At 40.5% G+C, this 17,132-nt stretch overlaps 2 protein-coding genes across 2 annotated transcripts; one reads left to right on the forward strand and one right to left on the reverse strand.

The window, feature by feature from the left end:
* Positions 1 to 8,905: 8,905 nt before the first annotated feature.
* LOC115404172 (tetraspanin-33-like) lies at positions 8,906 to 11,715 on the forward strand. Its single transcript, XM_030113398.1, has 9 exons — positions 8,906 to 9,060; positions 9,645 to 9,713; positions 9,798 to 9,914; positions 10,033 to 10,107; positions 10,197 to 10,292; positions 10,560 to 10,676; positions 10,760 to 10,792; positions 10,876 to 10,959; positions 11,055 to 11,715. The coding sequence occupies exons 1-9, from the start codon at positions 9,001 to 9,003 to the stop codon at positions 11,193 to 11,195; spliced, it is 792 nt and encodes a 263-aa protein (XP_029969258.1). The 5' UTR covers positions 8,906 to 9,000; the 3' UTR covers positions 11,196 to 11,715.
* A 576-nt stretch (positions 11,716 to 12,291) lies between these two features.
* Positions 12,292 to 16,582, reverse strand: rab21 (RAB21, member RAS oncogene family). Its single transcript, XM_030113400.1, has 8 exons — positions 16,432 to 16,582; positions 16,197 to 16,352; positions 14,531 to 14,590; positions 14,333 to 14,440; positions 14,158 to 14,221; positions 14,007 to 14,061; positions 13,082 to 13,170; positions 12,292 to 12,962 (listed from the first exon to the last, which is right to left on the reverse strand). Exons 2-8 carry the CDS (start codon positions 16,332 to 16,334, stop codon positions 12,823 to 12,825), a joined length of 654 nt encoding a protein of 217 aa, XP_029969260.1. The 5' UTR covers positions 16,335 to 16,352; positions 16,432 to 16,582; the 3' UTR covers positions 12,292 to 12,822.
* Between the last annotated feature and the right edge of the window lie 550 nt (positions 16,583 to 17,132).

The raw sequence follows: 17,132 nt of genomic DNA on the forward strand, positions 1-17,132 counted from the left end.
AAACCCGACCTGCACAATGCATCAGCGATCACCGACAGAGAGTCACATCCCCGAAGGTAGCTGGATTTAATGCAGCTTGTCTTGTACTTGTTGTTGACATTATTATGATCTGTGATCTGTCGCTCATTGTGAACATGCTTGTCACAAACAACACACTGAGCGCTTCAACAAGCGTCCCACTTTTGTGTATCAAAGATCCGACCAGATGGCCGATAGCCATCGCCGGAGGCACTTTGAATCCAGTCATTGTGTTTCAAAGCTGTCGCCCAGTGATCTATAGCTGCTGCTCGGCCACACTGAGTGAGTTAGAGTTTTTAATGCCTCATTCACTGAGTCAATCACGTTCAGTCATGAGAACATGACTCTCCCCGAGTGTGAGCGCTCTTGTGCTGCATGTGTCAGGGCAGGGGAAGCGAGAGACGGGGCAGACAGGAGGAGGGAAAGTGAAGGAGATAGGGATGGGTAGATGGACGGACGGATGAGCTCAGTGAGAAGCATAAGGAGGGTTTGTTCTCGTCCACAAAAGGACTGGCCGTAGGCTGGAGGAAATGCCAGTTACAAACAGGACCGATGTCGACAGATCCCTATGAATCAACAGGCAAAGAATCTTTCCAGACCGCAGGCTATGAAGCCTTGTCCACAGAGGCTGGTTAGTATTTCAATAACAATTTTCTGTTTTTTAATTATTTCCTTCCAAGACACACCAATTAAATATACATATACCTTCTATTGAAAAGTTTTCCTCTTGCTGACCAGGACTAAAAATGTAAATGTTCCTTAATATCTTTAATTGTGAACAAGTTGTATGATTTTCCTTTTTTGTATTTTGTAAAACTGTGTATTTACTTTGTTTGTGAGATGTTTAAGTTATTTTGTTACAAGTTATAATGAGCATTTCCTTCCTTTGTGATGTAAATGAGAAATTATTCAAGTTCAACTTGTGAATGTACAGGGGCTAAACCAAATGCTGTGAACACAATGAAAACATATAAAGGCTCCCCTGAAACTAAATATCCAATAAAAATGACACCAAGTTGAACGGTCACATCAATATAGAGACCATTTCTGTATTTATGTTGTGTGACTGTTGTAACTTGTTATCCTTTCTCCTTCCTGACTGAACAGTTTTTAAGACATTAAGCCATGTAGTTAGTGTAACTAAACCCAAATCTGTACATTTTACCTCATGTCGGTGTGAAGATTCGCATAAAACTGTGCTGATTGTTTCAGGCATTATATGATAATTATTACACAGTCACCACAATTCACATTAATATCAACTTTATTATAATTTTAAGCAATATTTTTTCATGTGCTGCAAGTCACTCTGTCTGCGTTGGACGTGCAGTATATTAGTACAAAAATGTGTAAAAGTATTTTGAACCAAATGGCAAAATTATAGTCCGTATTTCAACCTAAACTTGAACTAGCTCAACAACTCCAAGCAAAAATTGTAATTTCTTTTGTGACAGAGCATTCAGGGTATTTCTATTGCACTGATTAAACCATTTTGTCACTTTGTCTGCGTGCATCCTGGTGTCTGTTTGGCTGCTTCCTTTTTGCAGTGGTTGCCACAACAAGTCACTGTTACTTCAGCCGCAGACTTGGCCAGTTTCCAGCTGCAAGCAGGATTCAAACCATTATGGGGAGCAGCAGGTCCCCCGCATATTTAGTAAATGATCTAAGCTGCAGTAGTTATTTCCCAAAGGAATTAACAATATTTTTCTTTATTGAGACATTAACAGGCCAGCAGTTGCCCTTTAAGGTGAAGTAGTGACTTTGCAGATATTTCAATATGGGTCTATTAACATTTCTCGACATTGTGTTGAATTGCACAGATGAAACTACAACAGTTCATCTCATTTGAATGTTTTGGTGACAATAAAATTCTTAAAAAGTGTTGAAGTTTTTAGATTTTTTTTTTTTTTTTTACCTTTTTCTTTTCAACCGCTGTTGGACAATTGACCGCAATTTTATGACAAGAAGAAAATTAGGAAACACTGCAAGACAGAAATGTGCTTTCTAGAGAGGTCACTGATGAACTTTGTCTCTTCGGTTGTCTTTTGTGCATTGCATGGATGAGAAGAGCGATGAGATGCCCAAATGTACTTATTCAAAATACCTTGTGTTTCTTGTTTATGTATCTTTAGAAATATGTGCCAGTAAATATAGATTTACCCGTGGACAGTGGGTGTGTGTAATGCAACATTTTTTGAACACCTAGTTCTATAAGATTCTTGAGAATTTCCTTTCTTTTGTTCAAAGTGTGAGCAGAATTATCTGCAGCTCAATGTGACAAAGACCAAGGAGCTGGTGGAGGACCTGAGGAGGAACAGGTTGTCCATGACCCCCCATTTTCATCCGGGCGGCCAGTGTGCACATAATAGAGGAGTAAAAGTATAAGGACACTGTGCAGGAGTATTCCTTCCTGTGGTCGTTAGACTGTTTAACTTCTCCTTGTAGTGTTTGTTGTGTTTTACTGTCAATCCATTCATTCTATACGTATTCATTCTTCATCAAACCTTCTGCATTTTAACATTTATTTTACTCAGTGCTGTATTAATGAATGATTGGCTACTTTAACATTCTATTCTATCTAGACAACGTTCTGTGTTGGAAAGTACTGTAAATAGTTTCACTCTGGAATTAAAAAAAAGCTTTTCTGTTTATTGCAGCTCTACATCTCTCCTAGAACAGTTTTTTTTAATTGTTATCATTATTTTATAATAATGATGATCTGATTTTATTTCAGTGAATGAGTGTTTCAATTCTCTAAAACTTTGCTGCAACCTCTCAACATGTTCAATATCTATTAAAGCTAAGTTTTAAGATGCTTTTATTTGTTTATTTTTGTCTGCTTAGTGCACTTCTTTGGACCATTCCTCAGACTATCGGAGCGTCCTGAATAAAGTTTGGAGAGACGTTCTGACACCTCAGGTATGCAGCTAAGCCAACTATCCCAACACAGCTGGTGTTTCAGATTAATTGGTTTCCGTGTTAATTATTGACTGACTTCCTGTAGGTGCTCAAACAGCAGATGGTAGAATAAAGTTCACACACGGAACGACACTTCGAAACTTTATTATAAAGACGGCCAGACTATGTCCACCAGGACATCTACAGATTTATATAGAGTTTTAACATCTGCTGTAACAAGCAGCAACGACAGAAGCTAAAGGAAGTCAGTCACCAGTTGACAGAGACACTAGTTAATCCAATACACCGAAGACAGTCGAAAGAAAATATAAAGAAACACGGCCCATCTGTCGCAGTGAGCGGATTGTTGGCTGGGAATCGCCGCTAAACGCAAATGTATCGACGGCTGTTGTGTTATTTGTGAGCCAAGTACGGCGGATAGCTCATTAGCAATCTGTAATGAGGGCTGTTCATCAGGTTTGATTCCCGTCCTCCTCCCTGGTGCTCCCGTCAACGTGTTTTGAGCTCTGCAGCGCCCCCTGCTGGATTGGTTGGCTATACACGGTTGAATTTAGTTTCTAGGCATCGTTCTGGGATCTGTTACGAATCATAAACTAGTAATCAGTGAGTATGTATTATTCGTAACTTCACTAGTTATTACAAATTAAAAATCATTTGTGACTTTTTCCATTATTTCAGGAAAAAAGAACAAATGACTTTGTCATTTTAGTGTGTCTGTGACTGTGACACATTGAACAGTGTGCTTGTCTAACTTCTAATCAAATTCAATACAACTAATTCAGTATAGGCGCTATGGATTATTTATCATTGTTGATTAGAGTGTTATTCATTATTGATTGCGCACAACCACTTCAGCATCTCGCTGTATTGATGTGTTGTTGTCACGAGGAATACAACGAACTTTTATAGACAGTTTTCTAAAAAAATCAAATTTTAAAAGATTGCATTACTGATGGTGTATTTGTATTTTTATGGGAATTTAAAATAAATGATTGAAGTTCTATGTCATAAGAATACGTGTTGTGTTGTTCAGTACGTTGCTATGACAACAGAAGTTCGATAATACATTTGTTCAGTATTTTTTTTTATCTTGCTGTGGTTTTGGGATGTTTTTGGAACCAAATGACACTACAAATCTTCATTTCAACATGTGAGCAATGAGAAGCTATGCAAATTAGATGACGTCATTTAGGACGGTCCTGACTAAGGAATTTGCAACAATGTATCATTTTAAAGGACATCACCATCAAATTTGACTTGGATATGCACAATGGGCTGCTATGCAAATTACATGATGACGTCATTTAGAACTTTCCTGACTGACGAGTTTGCAACAATGTATCGGTTTTAAATGACTTCATCATCTAGACATACAAATACACAGCTATTAAAATAGTCATCACACTGAACACTTGACACCGGATGTAAATGTAATTGGTCAATCCTGGCACGTGGACAGATGTGATAGAAAACTACAACTCAAAAAAAAAAATCAACAGATGACTTTTATCGAAATCGGATGCATCTCGGGCTCTTTTGAAACCAACATTGTCGCCCCCTGCTGGAATTTCCCGGCATTACAGCTTTACTGCACTTCCGCATTGGCTTCATTTTTCAGCAGCCCGCAGCGTGAAGTCCGCGCGACCGCCAACCCAGCAGCATGACAGGATGATTAAATATACAGTGAAGGATGAATTCACACCATTGATGGTATTTTTTTTAATTAAAACTTTAAAAGGGTATTCTACCCAAAATATTACTTATCATAATTACTTGGTTTCTGAGACTTGCATTTGAAGAAATTATGTAATCCACATACTTATTATTATTAATTATTAGTGGGATTTTTGTCATCTCTAAATCTCAGGATAGTTTAAAAGGTTGGGAAAAGGAGATAAACAAGGACGGCTCTGGAAACACGTTTATATTCATTATAAACAACAAGAAATAAAAGCAAAACACACAAACAGAAGTGAATTAGTTTGAAGATGCCGTGAAATTTGTGACTTAAGACCTCCAGAGGGACACAGAGAAAAACGCTGATATATGTCTTACACATCTATCCAACAAACTGAATATTTCACTGAGACAAAATATATTTTATTGTTCGTATTCTATGCCAGAATCCCCCCTTGTGAAGCGAGTGAGAAACAACTGAGAATTACATATTGCAACAACACATCATCAGTTTGGTTGTATATATAATAAAAGCTGAGAATATTTATTTCTACTATAATGTTTCTTGTACATCATATTATCTTTTGGGAGACGGCTGTGTCATTTCTGGTAACTTTAAGACAAAAATCTCGCTGTGGTATTAATAATTTTGGGATTAAGTGTAGATGCAATTCTTCCTTATATGTTTTTTTCCTTTGGAAAGAAAAATAATTTCAATTTCAACGAAACAGGTCCTAATTCACAAGTTTTGTTATACATGATCATATCTGTAGAATAAACCTTGATGTGAGTGCATCACCAAAAGACACACTACATAAACAAAGTGGTGGTCAGAAGCGCCCCCTACTGGTGAAGATTAAACACTGCAACTACACAAAATTCAGTCTCCACAACAGTATGTTCATTTGTCTGTGTTGAGAATTCCCGAATAAATACTGTGAAGTTATAATAATCGACAGAGGGGGGATTTAAAATATAAACTAAACATCTAAAGATGACATGAGATAACATGAGGTGAGGAATGTCAAGTTCACCATGGAATCATTTTTGACATAATGTGTATGCAAAGGATAATATGAACTGAGCTGGTTGTTAAACAGTGAAATAAACCCAGACAGGATTGACTGAATCATTCCACTCTGTGTTTGATTTCTTCCCATAAAATACAGCTCACTTTACATTATTTCATGCATTACACAGCTGCTCAAGGGGTGAAATGACTTATTTAAGACCTGATTTTGGTTAAAATGCAGTGTTATTCCATCTATAAACTGCCTCTGGTCTGGAAAAGCAGACCTCAGATTGCAGTGACCAACTGCTAAAAGATTAATGATAGATATAGGAAGTATTTATTTTAATGTGTAGTGTAAGACGCTACTCAAGGTGCCAACAGTGGGAGTGAGGGATGAGATTAAGAGCACTGGCCAGCTACATCTATAGATGAGTTAGAGACATCACTCAATATTTTCATCTCTCTTTCCATTAGGACTGCAGTTATGCTTTGACTGCTTCTCTCACTGCTCTAAAGGCCAGACTTAGTGAAGCTCTGGCTCGAGTGGATTTAATAGATTAAATAAGAGCTGACTACACTTCTATATGGGTAAAACAGAAATGCTAAATTCAATATTTTATATAGGTATATAGTTAGACTGCTTCCCTAAATAGCAGAAAAGTGTGTATTTCATGTCTGTGGTTTTTCCCACTGCTGTTTACTTACGTTGTTAGTCAGCTGCCGTTGTGGCCTTCGCATTTCCGTTGTGGGTTTTGCTATGTGGCTTTGACCCTTCTGGGCCACCGTCCTGCAATGATATCAACCAGCGAGGGAAACACTCTGAAAAAGAAGGCAGATGAGTCAGAGGACAACTGAAATAAGTCCTATTTGTCATATAAATATACAAACACACAGGGAAAAAAAATAAGGAATGTGTAAAACTACATGAAAACCAGTAAAAAGTTTTCTTTCTGCAGTGACATTTTTTGACCAGCAGGTGGAGCCAGAGGCAGAAGTGAGAACTACAAACTGCTCACATTGGATTCCTTATTAAATTGAGGCTTTTTGAATTTCCTCTTCTCACAGGACAGTGTCTATAGGGTAAAAATTTTACATCACATTCTAGCAAAATGGCTGCTCATTTCCTCCATATTTTCAAAATTAAGATGACCTTCGGTGGAACGCTTCCTCTATTTTTTTCTCTACAACTGGAAATGTAACGCCATGTTTTGCACAATCTTGATTTCAAAACTACTCCTGACTGAGATGCATCTTAAAATGTAAACCTACTGAAGAACCAATGTTATTACTGAACGAAGAAGTCATTGATTAGAGGTTTGATAATTCTACTTCATAATCTCAGTATAATTGCAGTAAAATTACAATAAATTTGGCATTATTTATTTTGAGTTATTAAGAGATCAAACGAAGACATGAGTGAAAATGACCCCCATGGATCAAGTTGGAGAAATCTTGGCATATATTCAGCTGAGCACAGAGTGAAGTATGACCCCAACATATTGTTATTGACCTTGATTGGCATTGAGTATGTAATTCTAGGGTGATGAATTCAAATCTTGCTGAGTTTTGAACTCACTTCTATGCAAAAGTTGTAGGATGGAATCTAAAACAACCATTTCTATTATTCCTCTTAGTGAGCTTATAAATAAACAACTGCTCTACTGACCGAGCCACTGCCGCCCCCTGTACTTGCAAATGTCACAGAAAATATGCAAAATTGGCTGCCGGTCAGGATCTTATCAGCAGATTTCAGAAGATTTTCCAAACTGACCATAAAGGATTTGCATCGTGTTTCAAAGAACTAATGTTATTGTAAAGAAAAAAAGTATGCAATATCCAGCAATATCCTCTTCTCTTGTAGAAATGGAAGCTTTAAAAGAGGCTTAAAATCTGCATAAACAAATACTGTTCATAAAAAGGGCATCAAACAGTCATATTTCAATTGTTAGAAATTTGAAAATTTCAGTGACTCTTCCACAATATTAAACATCTAACATTTACCCATTTGCAAAATTATAGTTCCCAAGATGTTAAAAAGCACACTATTTGCTAGTATTGTGAAATTTTTATAAACTATGAAACTAAGTTGTGCTGATTCCACAATTAAAAATGACTCTTATATTTTAATCTCAGGCTAATCAGCTGAGCCAGGTTTCCCACATGTTTTCCCCCTTAATGTTCTATCCCCTCTCTTTCAGAAAACAGTTTCTACTGGAGGAAGTTGTGGAATGTTGTGTACATAATTTGTGTTGGATGTATTGTTTCATTGGACTTGTTTTGTTGCTATATAGCGATGTAAATGTAGAAATGCTTCATATGCATGATCGCTTTCCTTGCAGAGGCCTTGTGCATCCCAGTTTTGTGCTAAGTCATTCTTAAGCGTGTTTATAGTTTAATCTGTCCTCCTGTGTTTCATGTTTGAGATATCCTATGATATTGCAACCATAAACTGTAAAAAGAGATATCGATGATGAATAATCTACTCAATGTTGTTTTCAAAGATCAGTGTTGATGTAATCTCAAATAAGAACAACTTTCTGGTTATTTTTTGGGGGGAAAAAATGCTTCAATCCAGTCGAATTAAAGAGTTAATGAAAAAAAAAATTATTGCTGATTGAGTTTGAAAAACTACTGATCTACTGGGATCCTCTCACACAACTTTAAGGATGTGTGAATTGTGTAAATTCCACAGTCGGCTGACCATGTCCGCCCCTGTCTGACCACAGCGACCATCTTCTGGTGGAGGCTTCCAGCTTTAACACTCCCAAAGATGAAATCATCGTCTTCTTTATTTCAGTTCCCTGAATTCCAAAGTCCTTCACAGACACCATCCCAGTGCAGCCTCTCCAGACTGTCACGCAGATTGTGAACGCTTCATCTGCAGCAGCTGTGTGTGTGTGTGTGTGAGAGAGAGACAGAGAGAGAGAGAGAGAGAGAGAGAGTGTTTTGTGGTGCGTTCAGGTGCTTTTGGGTTCATTCGCTCCGTCATTTATCGGACTTTGTCCGGACATGAACCTCCTCTCGGCACGGAGCTCTCTCTCTCGCTCTCTCTCTCTCTCTCTCTCTCTCTCTCTCTCGCTCTCTCTCTCTCTCTCTCTCTCTCTCTCTCTCTCTCCCCGCGGTATTTTTCCATTCAACTTCCCGGAACGAGCTCCCCCTCTCTCTTGATCTTTTGCAAATCCTCCCAGGAAGTCTCCATATTGGGCGTCCGGAGCTGCGCCTCCTGCGTCCTTTCCTGGAAGCCCCGCCCGGCGCGCTGCTGCGGGCCTTAAAAACAGCGCACCCCTCCGCGCGCTCACTCCGCCTTCAGTCGACGCTCACCTGAAACTAAAGTTCAACAACTTCTCACCTTTTGGCCTTATTTCGCCCTCAACATGTCCCAGATTCACCCAGGCCTGAAGCGGGTCTTCACCATCTTCAACATCTTCTTCGCGGTGAGTTTTTAAAACGAGATGTATTATTAGTTTGCGAAAAGAAAAACAACGCGTTTTTTTCCCCCCTTCTGCGTTGTATTCAGTCCCACGCTATAAATATAGTTTCAAAGTATGTGCATTTAATTTAAAGTCATAAAACTGATCGGGTTTTATCGGATTCTGAGCGTTTTCCGGTGATGTGCACCGTCACGATGAGAGGCCTTGGAAACAAACTGCGTCAAAGCTTTCTCCTTTCTTCCTGCTCAGAATTTTCTCTTTTTTCCCCCCTCCCACTGCTTTGTTGTTTACAGTGATCCGGTTATGCAACTTAAGAGCCCCCCCCCCAAAAAAAAAAACAATTATCACAGACTTATACACCTAACTTTGTGTCTTGATTGTTTTCTGTTACTTTGTATCCATCCGAGATCCATAAACGAGCTAAATTAGAAGCAGCTGCACAATAAAAGGTGTCAGGTTACAGAGCCAGGGATGTCTTCTGTACAGTTCAACTTCCTGAGGTTTTCTTTTCTCTCTCAACAACTCACTAAAGACACTCAAATGTTGACACATCAAACAGTCTAATATAATATTTGTTGTTGTTGCAGATTATCGGGGGCCTGATCATCGGCCTGGCCCTGATCGCTCAGATTGTCACCAATGTTGAAGGACAGTCCGTGAGTAAACTTTTTGAAATAAGCTCGCATAAACTTTACGAATCTTTTCAAATTCTAATGTGGGTTAAATCGACTTGTTCACAGATGGAAGATCGCACCGTGGGCCTCATCGCCCTCTATGTCTTCGGCGCCATCACCATGGTGGTGGCTGGCCTGGGGGCCTACGGCGCCTGCAAAGAGAAGAAGGCCGCCCTGATCGCGGTGAGTTCAAGGTCCCGGGAATCTCTGAGGGTCAAGTTTGACATGAGAGATGCACAATGGCCACACTGTGTGTTTGCGTTTGCATGTCACCTGTTAATGTTTGACTCTCTGTCTGCAGTTTCTGGTCTGTATGGTCATCGGCAGCTTGGTGATGCTGCGCGTCGCCATCCCCACCGCCATCGCCCGCCCTGAGGTAACCTCGCTCTGCGTTGTTGTTCTGCGTGATTTGTTGTGCACCTGCGTTATGTGCTGTGATAACATTGTGGTTTCTTTATCGTGCAGCTGGAGGATCTCCTGGAATCTAAGTTCCAGAGGTTTGTCCCGTTGACCGAGGCTCCAGAGGAAGTGAAGAACATGGCCAACACCCTGCAGTCTCAGGTGAGCCAGTTCTGCTGCATTTCTTCGGGAGGGGGGAGGGGCGGATCAGCCTCTGATAGGCGGAAAGCACCGACAGGTGTCATTATAGCCGATCTGAAGCAGCCAGAGGTTTAATTTCCTGCTTCAGCTCGGTCGGCAGGCTTGAAAAATCTAGTTGATATTGTTAAACCTGGATAAAAACAAACCACTGAACACAGTGAGGTTATGGAGTGGGGGGATTTCCTTGTTGACTTCATAAACGACTGACGGTGACTCCTTTGTTTGCAGATGCACTGCTGCGGTCTCTTCAGCTACGAGGACTGGAGGCAGGACATCCCGGAGTCGTGCGAGTGCGACCCCGCGCAGTCGGAGAGCGAGAGCGAATGCCGCAAAGTGGATTACAGCGTGAGTTCTTTTAACCCGCAGCCTCGTTAAAAGTTCAGCCGATTTTACTCGACTCACGTCTTTTCCACTCATTCCTCCTCCAGGCTCTGATGCTGTCCAAGACCATCTACTCGAGGGTCAGTGAACGCACCGTTTTCCTCTCCGCCGGTTCGGATTCGAGTCGTCTGTTTTTAACATTTTGATGTTCTTTGGTTTTCAGCCGTGCTTCCCCATCCTCATGAAGTACATCCTGATGGTGGCCGACATCACGCTGGGCGTCGTCCTCACGCTCGCCGTCTTCGCCGTGAGTCTCCCCCCCCACCGCTTTGCTCCGTCCGCCGACAGTATCCCGTTTAAAAGTCTCTAACCCGTCCCTCGCTCTTTTCCTTCCTCCCACAGCTGCTGGGTTTGACGCTCTCCTCCATCATGATCCACCAGATGCGCTACCCCGACCGCCCCCCCGTCCTCCTCACCGTCCCCGCCGTCTTCGGCATGCCGCCCCCCAAGTACCAGGAGCTGCACAACACCCCGCCTTACTGAGCTGAGCCTTCACCACCACTGTCCAAACTCGGACCCTTCCAGTAGCTTCGTCTTGTTTGGCCAGCTTTTCTCGTTCACTCTTACATCTGAAATCTGCTTAAAGTTGAAAAACGTTCACGTGAAATCTTCTTCCAAGACGATCACAAAGTTTGTGGGTTTCAAATCCTCGTCACATTGAGTATGGTACACTCAAAAAAAAATCTATTAGAGGTTTTAAAACCTCCTGGTGAAGTCAGGTTGACTTAAAAATTAGAAAATGTGTAAAAAAATGTATTTGCTGAAGGGACTAGAAGTTAGTTACGTATTTTTGACTTGCAATGTAAGACAGAAATAAAACTTTCTGAAGTGCTGCCGCTGTGTTTGAATTCCTGAAAGCACCTTACTATGGAGATGTGGCGGAGCTCACCCATTCCAGGTTTTTGGTTTATTAAAATGTGGGGGGGGAAAAAAGTGTTTTTCTTTGTTACAATAACCTTTGTATTTTTTTAAAAAAAATCCTATTAAAATCTGTTATTCAGAAGATGCGTGTGTCCAGTTGTGTGGGTCCCAAACTTTGGTTTGAGACCCTTCCAGAGGTCACAATGAAATCTCTTACTTTAAAGGTCTTGCTTTTCACCGATTTTAATTTTCTGTTGTAATTGTTTGGTTTTGTGGAAGACATTCTCATCACGATTGAGACAAAATTGAATTTTTTTTGGTCCAGGTTGACAAATCATCCAGATGAAACAAATTGAAACAGGCCAACACAATGCTTCTCCAGTTTGACAAAAGTTTGAAGTCAAAAACATCACAAAATTAAATCAACCGAAATATTTCATCACATCAATTTAGTATTTTGGAAACTCTGAACTGTGTAATTCACAAAAATACTTCAGTTTCATTTTCTTTTTCTAAAATGCTTTATTTCAAAAACAAAAACACCAAAAACATTTGGATCTGCAGCATAAATTAAAATGTTCAGAAAACCAAGACACAAAATCAAAAAAGATTAAAACTGGGTCAATTTTACAAATTCCTTTATTTACCTCAAAAAAATGTTTTCGGCACCAACTGAAGATTTAGGAGTTTTCTGAATTTCCATGAAAGCAAACCGTTAGAATGACTGAAGTTTGAATTTAAATGTTGGAACTGTAAATCAGCAGGGTTTTTTTTTTCTTTCAATACATCTTAGATTACTTGACTTTTCAGGCTGGTTGTAAATTTCTAAGTTAACATGTTAGTCATTTTCAACAATTATGTCTTCTTCTCTCTTTCATAAAAAGCTCACACTGTTGCTACTGCAGGTCAACAAAGCCGCATGTGTGTGTTTAAGGTAGTAATCATCCCGGAATCATTCAAAGTAAGAAGAAAAACTGCGTGCAGAGTCTCTTGGCGCCCATTTGTGTTTCTGAAAAGCGATTTATTCTCTTTTATTTATGAGAAAAAAAAACACAAACAGCTGCAGTCAAAGTGCTAAAAACGTGATTAAATCACTGAACACAGAACTTTATTTCGGAGGGATTAAATGGATGTCTTCCCATGCTCCTTTGCGGTGGCGCCGGACAAACGCAGGATTATTGTTTGTACAAAGCGGCCGATCAGAGAAGTGTGGCTTGTGGGTGTTTATGTTGTCATGGCGACGCTCCGGTTAGCCGGAGGAGCAGCAGCCGCCGCTGGGCGTGGCCTGAGGCTCGTCGTCTACGATCTGCACGCCCCTCCGGCTGGACGCCGACTGGCTGCTTCCGTTTCCCTTCAGCCGCTCGTCGGCCTGAGCGGTCTCCATCATCCCTTTAGAGACAGAACACGAAAACCGCACTTTCAGTGGCTTCGAGCAAGTTTTCTGCTTTCATTTGAAATCGGTGAGCAAAGATGGAGTGCAACATGTTTAATTTAAAGCGCCGTCTTACGTTTACACAGATCCAGGAACAGCTCCTCGATGCCTTTGTTGAGTTTGGCTGAAGTGTGGAAATGTTTGGCTCCCACCGACTCTGCATAACTGACAAACAAACAATCGGATTGAGACTCAGCAGCAACACAACAAAACAAGTCCCGGCTCTGTCCAACCTCAGAACCCTTTCACTTCCAGCTGTAATGACTGTAAACTTACTCAACCACTCAGCTGTAACTATCTGGGTTCAAACTGAAGATGTATTCCCCAAAGCGGTCGCAGATCGATCAAATACATCTTCAGATTTGTCAGTAAAGCCTGATTTACAGCTATCCAGCTCCCTTCCTGTTGAGCTCTCCGAGTTCTCCTCAATTGTGGCCTCATCTCAACCAACATGTCTGTTAGATCCAATCCCGATAGGAGTATTTAAAGACTCGATCAGATCAGCCTATCTTTAGTAACAGGCTCTGTAACACAAACCCCAAAGGCTGCCGTTACCAAACCTCTTAAAAATCCGATCCTTGATGTTTCAACCTTCCTTTTATCTCTAAAATCCTAGAGAAAGTTGCTCCAAGTCAGCTATGAGACCATTTATGCACAGACAATCTATTTGAGTCTTTTCAGTCAGGCTTTACAGCTCATCACAGCACACAGACAGCTCTGGTCAAAGTTACTAATGATCTTCTCATGGCCTCAGACAAAGAATCCTGTTCTTGTCCTGTTAGATTTCAGTGCTGCATTTGATTCTATTGATCATAACATCCTAATTCAGAGTCTGGAACAGATCATCGGGATTAAAGGTTCAGCAATAAACTGATTTTAATCAGATTTATCAGACAGGTTCTACTTCCTTCATGTCAACGACTACAGTTAAACATGGAGTTCCACAGGGTTCTGTCTGAGGATCTATACTCTTTTATACACACAAGTTTGTTTTTTTTTACCTTTCAGCTTCTTCCACTGAAACGTTTCTGTCTTTGTCCAAATCGATTTTATTACCTACAAATACACAAAAATCAGCTTTAATTTCTGACTTGGTTTCTTTAAATGAATATAACTTCTTTAGGTGTTTTGCGCCTTTACAATGAAACTTACCAACTATACATAAACAAATGTCATTTCCCAACATTTTCCTCAACTCTTTGACCCAGTTCTTCACCTGAAAACAAACACACACACACACACACATGATGATTAGTACAGCTTGAGGTTAACTATTTCCCAACGTTCTCTCTGAATGTTTCCTCTGACTCTTTGTCGCGTGGATCACCTTCTGGAAGGAGTCCTGGTCGGTGATATCATAGACGAGCACAGCTCCGTTGGAGTCTCTGTAGTAGATGGGACCTAAAGCGTGAAATCGCTCCTGACCGGCCGTGTCCTGCCGAGGCAAATATTGGAAATTTTCAGCAGGGATAAAATAAAAAAAAAACAACCTATGAACTGAACAACAAACAAACATAAAACTCACCCAAATGGCCAAATTGACTCGTTTTCCTGTGATATTCAACTTCTTTGTGAGGAAAGATGCCTGCAGAGAAAGATCAATGGAATTTATCATTTTCTGTTCATTTCATTAAAAAATAAATACATAAATAAATAAAACAAAACATTTCTGGACAATTCAAACTCATAATTTTATGAAAACACTTTTTAAACATCATTAAAATAAAATTTTTCCCCTGTGAAAAACATCACACAAGGCACAAATCAACAGCACAATCAAAGAGGTCAAAGGTCGGTCTGACTGCTCATTGGCAAGAGAATTGTGTCAGGCTCAGGTCAGAGGTCAGTGTGAGGCAAGCAGCCATAAATCCTCACTAATTATTAAAATGCCTGGGGCATTGGAAGGGGCGTGGCCACGGTGCTTACGCAGTCCTTCTCACTGACTTGTAGGTCAATAACTTTTGTTTCACCAAAAGGTATTTTCTGCGACACAATGATGTTTCACCGCACAACGGCATGCTGGGAAATGCAGAAATGCTGAAAACTCATCAGACGTGGCGTGAACGAGTGTTTGCGGGCTGCTGAGATGCAGCTGATGGTAGAGCACGTCACATGTCCCCAGATGACCTCACAGCTTCTGCTTTGATGCTCTTCCTCACATGACCTCCTCCTCCTCCTCCTCCTCCTCCATCATCATGAGACGAGAAACTTGGAATGGAATTCTGAATATTTCATAGGTTTTTATGTCGAACAACAAACTTTCTTCTGAGAATTTAGTTCCCATCAACAAAGTTGATCTGACTCCTGTAACTAGATAATTTCTTTCCACATTTAATCATTTTGAAGGCAAAACGATCAAAGAAAACCAATGAAACTGGGGCAGACAGAATGTTAATTCATCTGTCAAAATTTATTATCGTACAAATTAGATTATGAGAGCATGTTTATACAGCCTCTGAGTCAGGAGTTTAAAGAAGCAAACAAAACTAAGATTTTACATTTTGGGGAGGAAAATAGTTTCAACAAATGAATTTTCATGATATGACATGTCAAAATCATTAGTTAGAATTTCGGTGAGATTAAAGTGAAGTGGACATATTTCTTTGTTGCTATGAGTCTATGGATATTACAATAATATTAACTAAAGAAAATTGAGTTTAGTTAAAATATGATTGTTTTTTTGGTAGAAATCAGTGAAATATGACGATCAGTTTCGATTTTTCTATATAAATCGTTGAAACTACGATGACAACGTTAGATTTTTTTGGTTAAAAACTGTGAAAATACTGAGTACACAGTACATATTCTGAGTTTTAAGGGGCTTCTATTAAAATAAAATAAAAATATTGGGAAATATCACGTAGTGTCGACATTAACTGAGGAGACGCCTGATTTTGACTCCAGATGATCCCGTTCAGACGGGCGGTTCACTACACTGAAGCTGTTTCACAACAACCCCGCTTCCCCGGGACGCGTCTCGGAGTGAAGCACGCGCGCATACAGAACAGTGACAGCCACGAAAACAACAACCAGACACCCCCTCTGTTGGCTCGAGTGTCCCCACAAACAGCGGCTCCTCGGCGGCTACAGAGTCCGGAGGCACCGCGCCGGTCGAACCGGTCGAAGAAGCCGCCACAAGAGCCCGGACCTGGTGTCGGCGTTTGATTGCAGGCCGGGGGGTCTGGTCTTACCTGTAGAGTGGTGATGTGTTTGTCGTTGAATTTGTTCTCGCAGTAGCGCAGCACCAGCGACGTCTTCCCCACGCAGCCTTCCCCCAGTAACACCACCTTAAACGAATACGTCCTGCTGCCGCCCGCCGCTGCCGCCATCACCGCACAGGTCCTCCGCTGCGATCAAAACAGGCGTTTGTGGAGGGAGCGGCTTCCCACTTCAACCATGAGGCGGGCGGCTCCACCGCGACCGAACCTGGCCTGCTGGCTTCCCGGCGGTACGTGTCCGTGGGGCGTTGAGTGGAGCGGGTCGACACTCGGAACACTTCCCGGTGACGCTGCGCAGACGGATGGCTGCTTCTCTCCGGTCTAATGGCGTCCCTCTGAGCTAGCAGCTAGCCAATTAGCATAACCATAGATCGTCTATCTGTAACAAGAAGCCTTCTCGTTTATTATAAAATTGTAGTCCATACTTCACCGCCCCTTTATTAAAAGAAAATATAGTTTGTTTTTGTCTTTTAACATTGAAGTTATGGGATGAAACACCATCATTTAAAGACAAACTGACAGAAAATAGAAAGGAATTGCAGTGGTGAAATCATTATTTGTTTTAAAATGTTTTAATTCCTAACAATAGTAAAACAATGCTCGTAAAACAATCAAAGAAACTTGTACTAAGTTAATATTGGTAAAAACAAATTTCAGTCAATAGATCAAGCAATAATCAGAACAACAGGTAAGTTTCAGCCCTACAAAAAAAGACATAAAAGATTCTGCAAAAATAATGCAAAAAAAAAAAAAATCTGATTATGTCTGAATAATCACTTAAATGTCCAAAGCTATTCCTTCGATTTGAACGAAAATACAATTTGAAGCAAAGACATAAAAACAATCAACTAATGAACCGTTTTGAGTAGAAAATACAATCAGAAAAGTTGCGTTTTCTTCTCTTTTCTC

Source organism: Salarias fasciatus, chromosome 17 (assembly GCF_902148845.1).
Source record: "Salarias fasciatus chromosome 17, fSalaFa1.1, whole genome shotgun sequence".
In the NCBI taxonomy this organism is placed as follows: Eukaryota; Metazoa; Chordata; class Actinopteri; order Blenniiformes; family Blenniidae; genus Salarias; species Salarias fasciatus.

What these genes read in the sequence shown, in the direction of transcription:
- LOC115404172 (XM_030113398.1), top strand. Translation starts at nt 9,001, where the DNA reads ATGTCCCAGATTCACCCAGGCCTGAAGCGGGTCTTCACCATCTTCAAC. An exon ending in CCAACACCCTGCAGTCTCAG is followed by an intron (nt 10,293 to 10,559) that starts GTGAGCCAGTTC and finishes CTTTGTTTGCAG; the next exon opens with ATGCACTGCTGCGGTCTCTT. An exon ending in CCAAGACCATCTACTCGAGG is followed by an intron (nt 10,793 to 10,875) that starts GTCAGTGAACGC and finishes TTTGGTTTTCAG; the next exon opens with CCGTGCTTCCCCATCCTCAT.
- rab21 (XM_030113400.1), bottom strand. Translation starts at nt 16,334, where the DNA reads ATGGCGGCAGCGGCGGGCGGCAGCAGGACGTATTCGTTTAAGGTGGTG. An exon ending in ACCAGGACTCCTTCCAGAAG is followed by an intron (nt 14,222 to 14,332) that starts GTGATCCACGCG and finishes GTTTGTTTTCAG; the next exon opens with GTGAAGAACTGGGTCAAAGA. An exon ending in CATTTGTTTATGTATAGTTG is followed by an intron (nt 14,062 to 14,157) that starts GTAAGTTTCATT and finishes GTGTATTTGTAG; the next exon opens with GTAATAAAATCGATTTGGAC.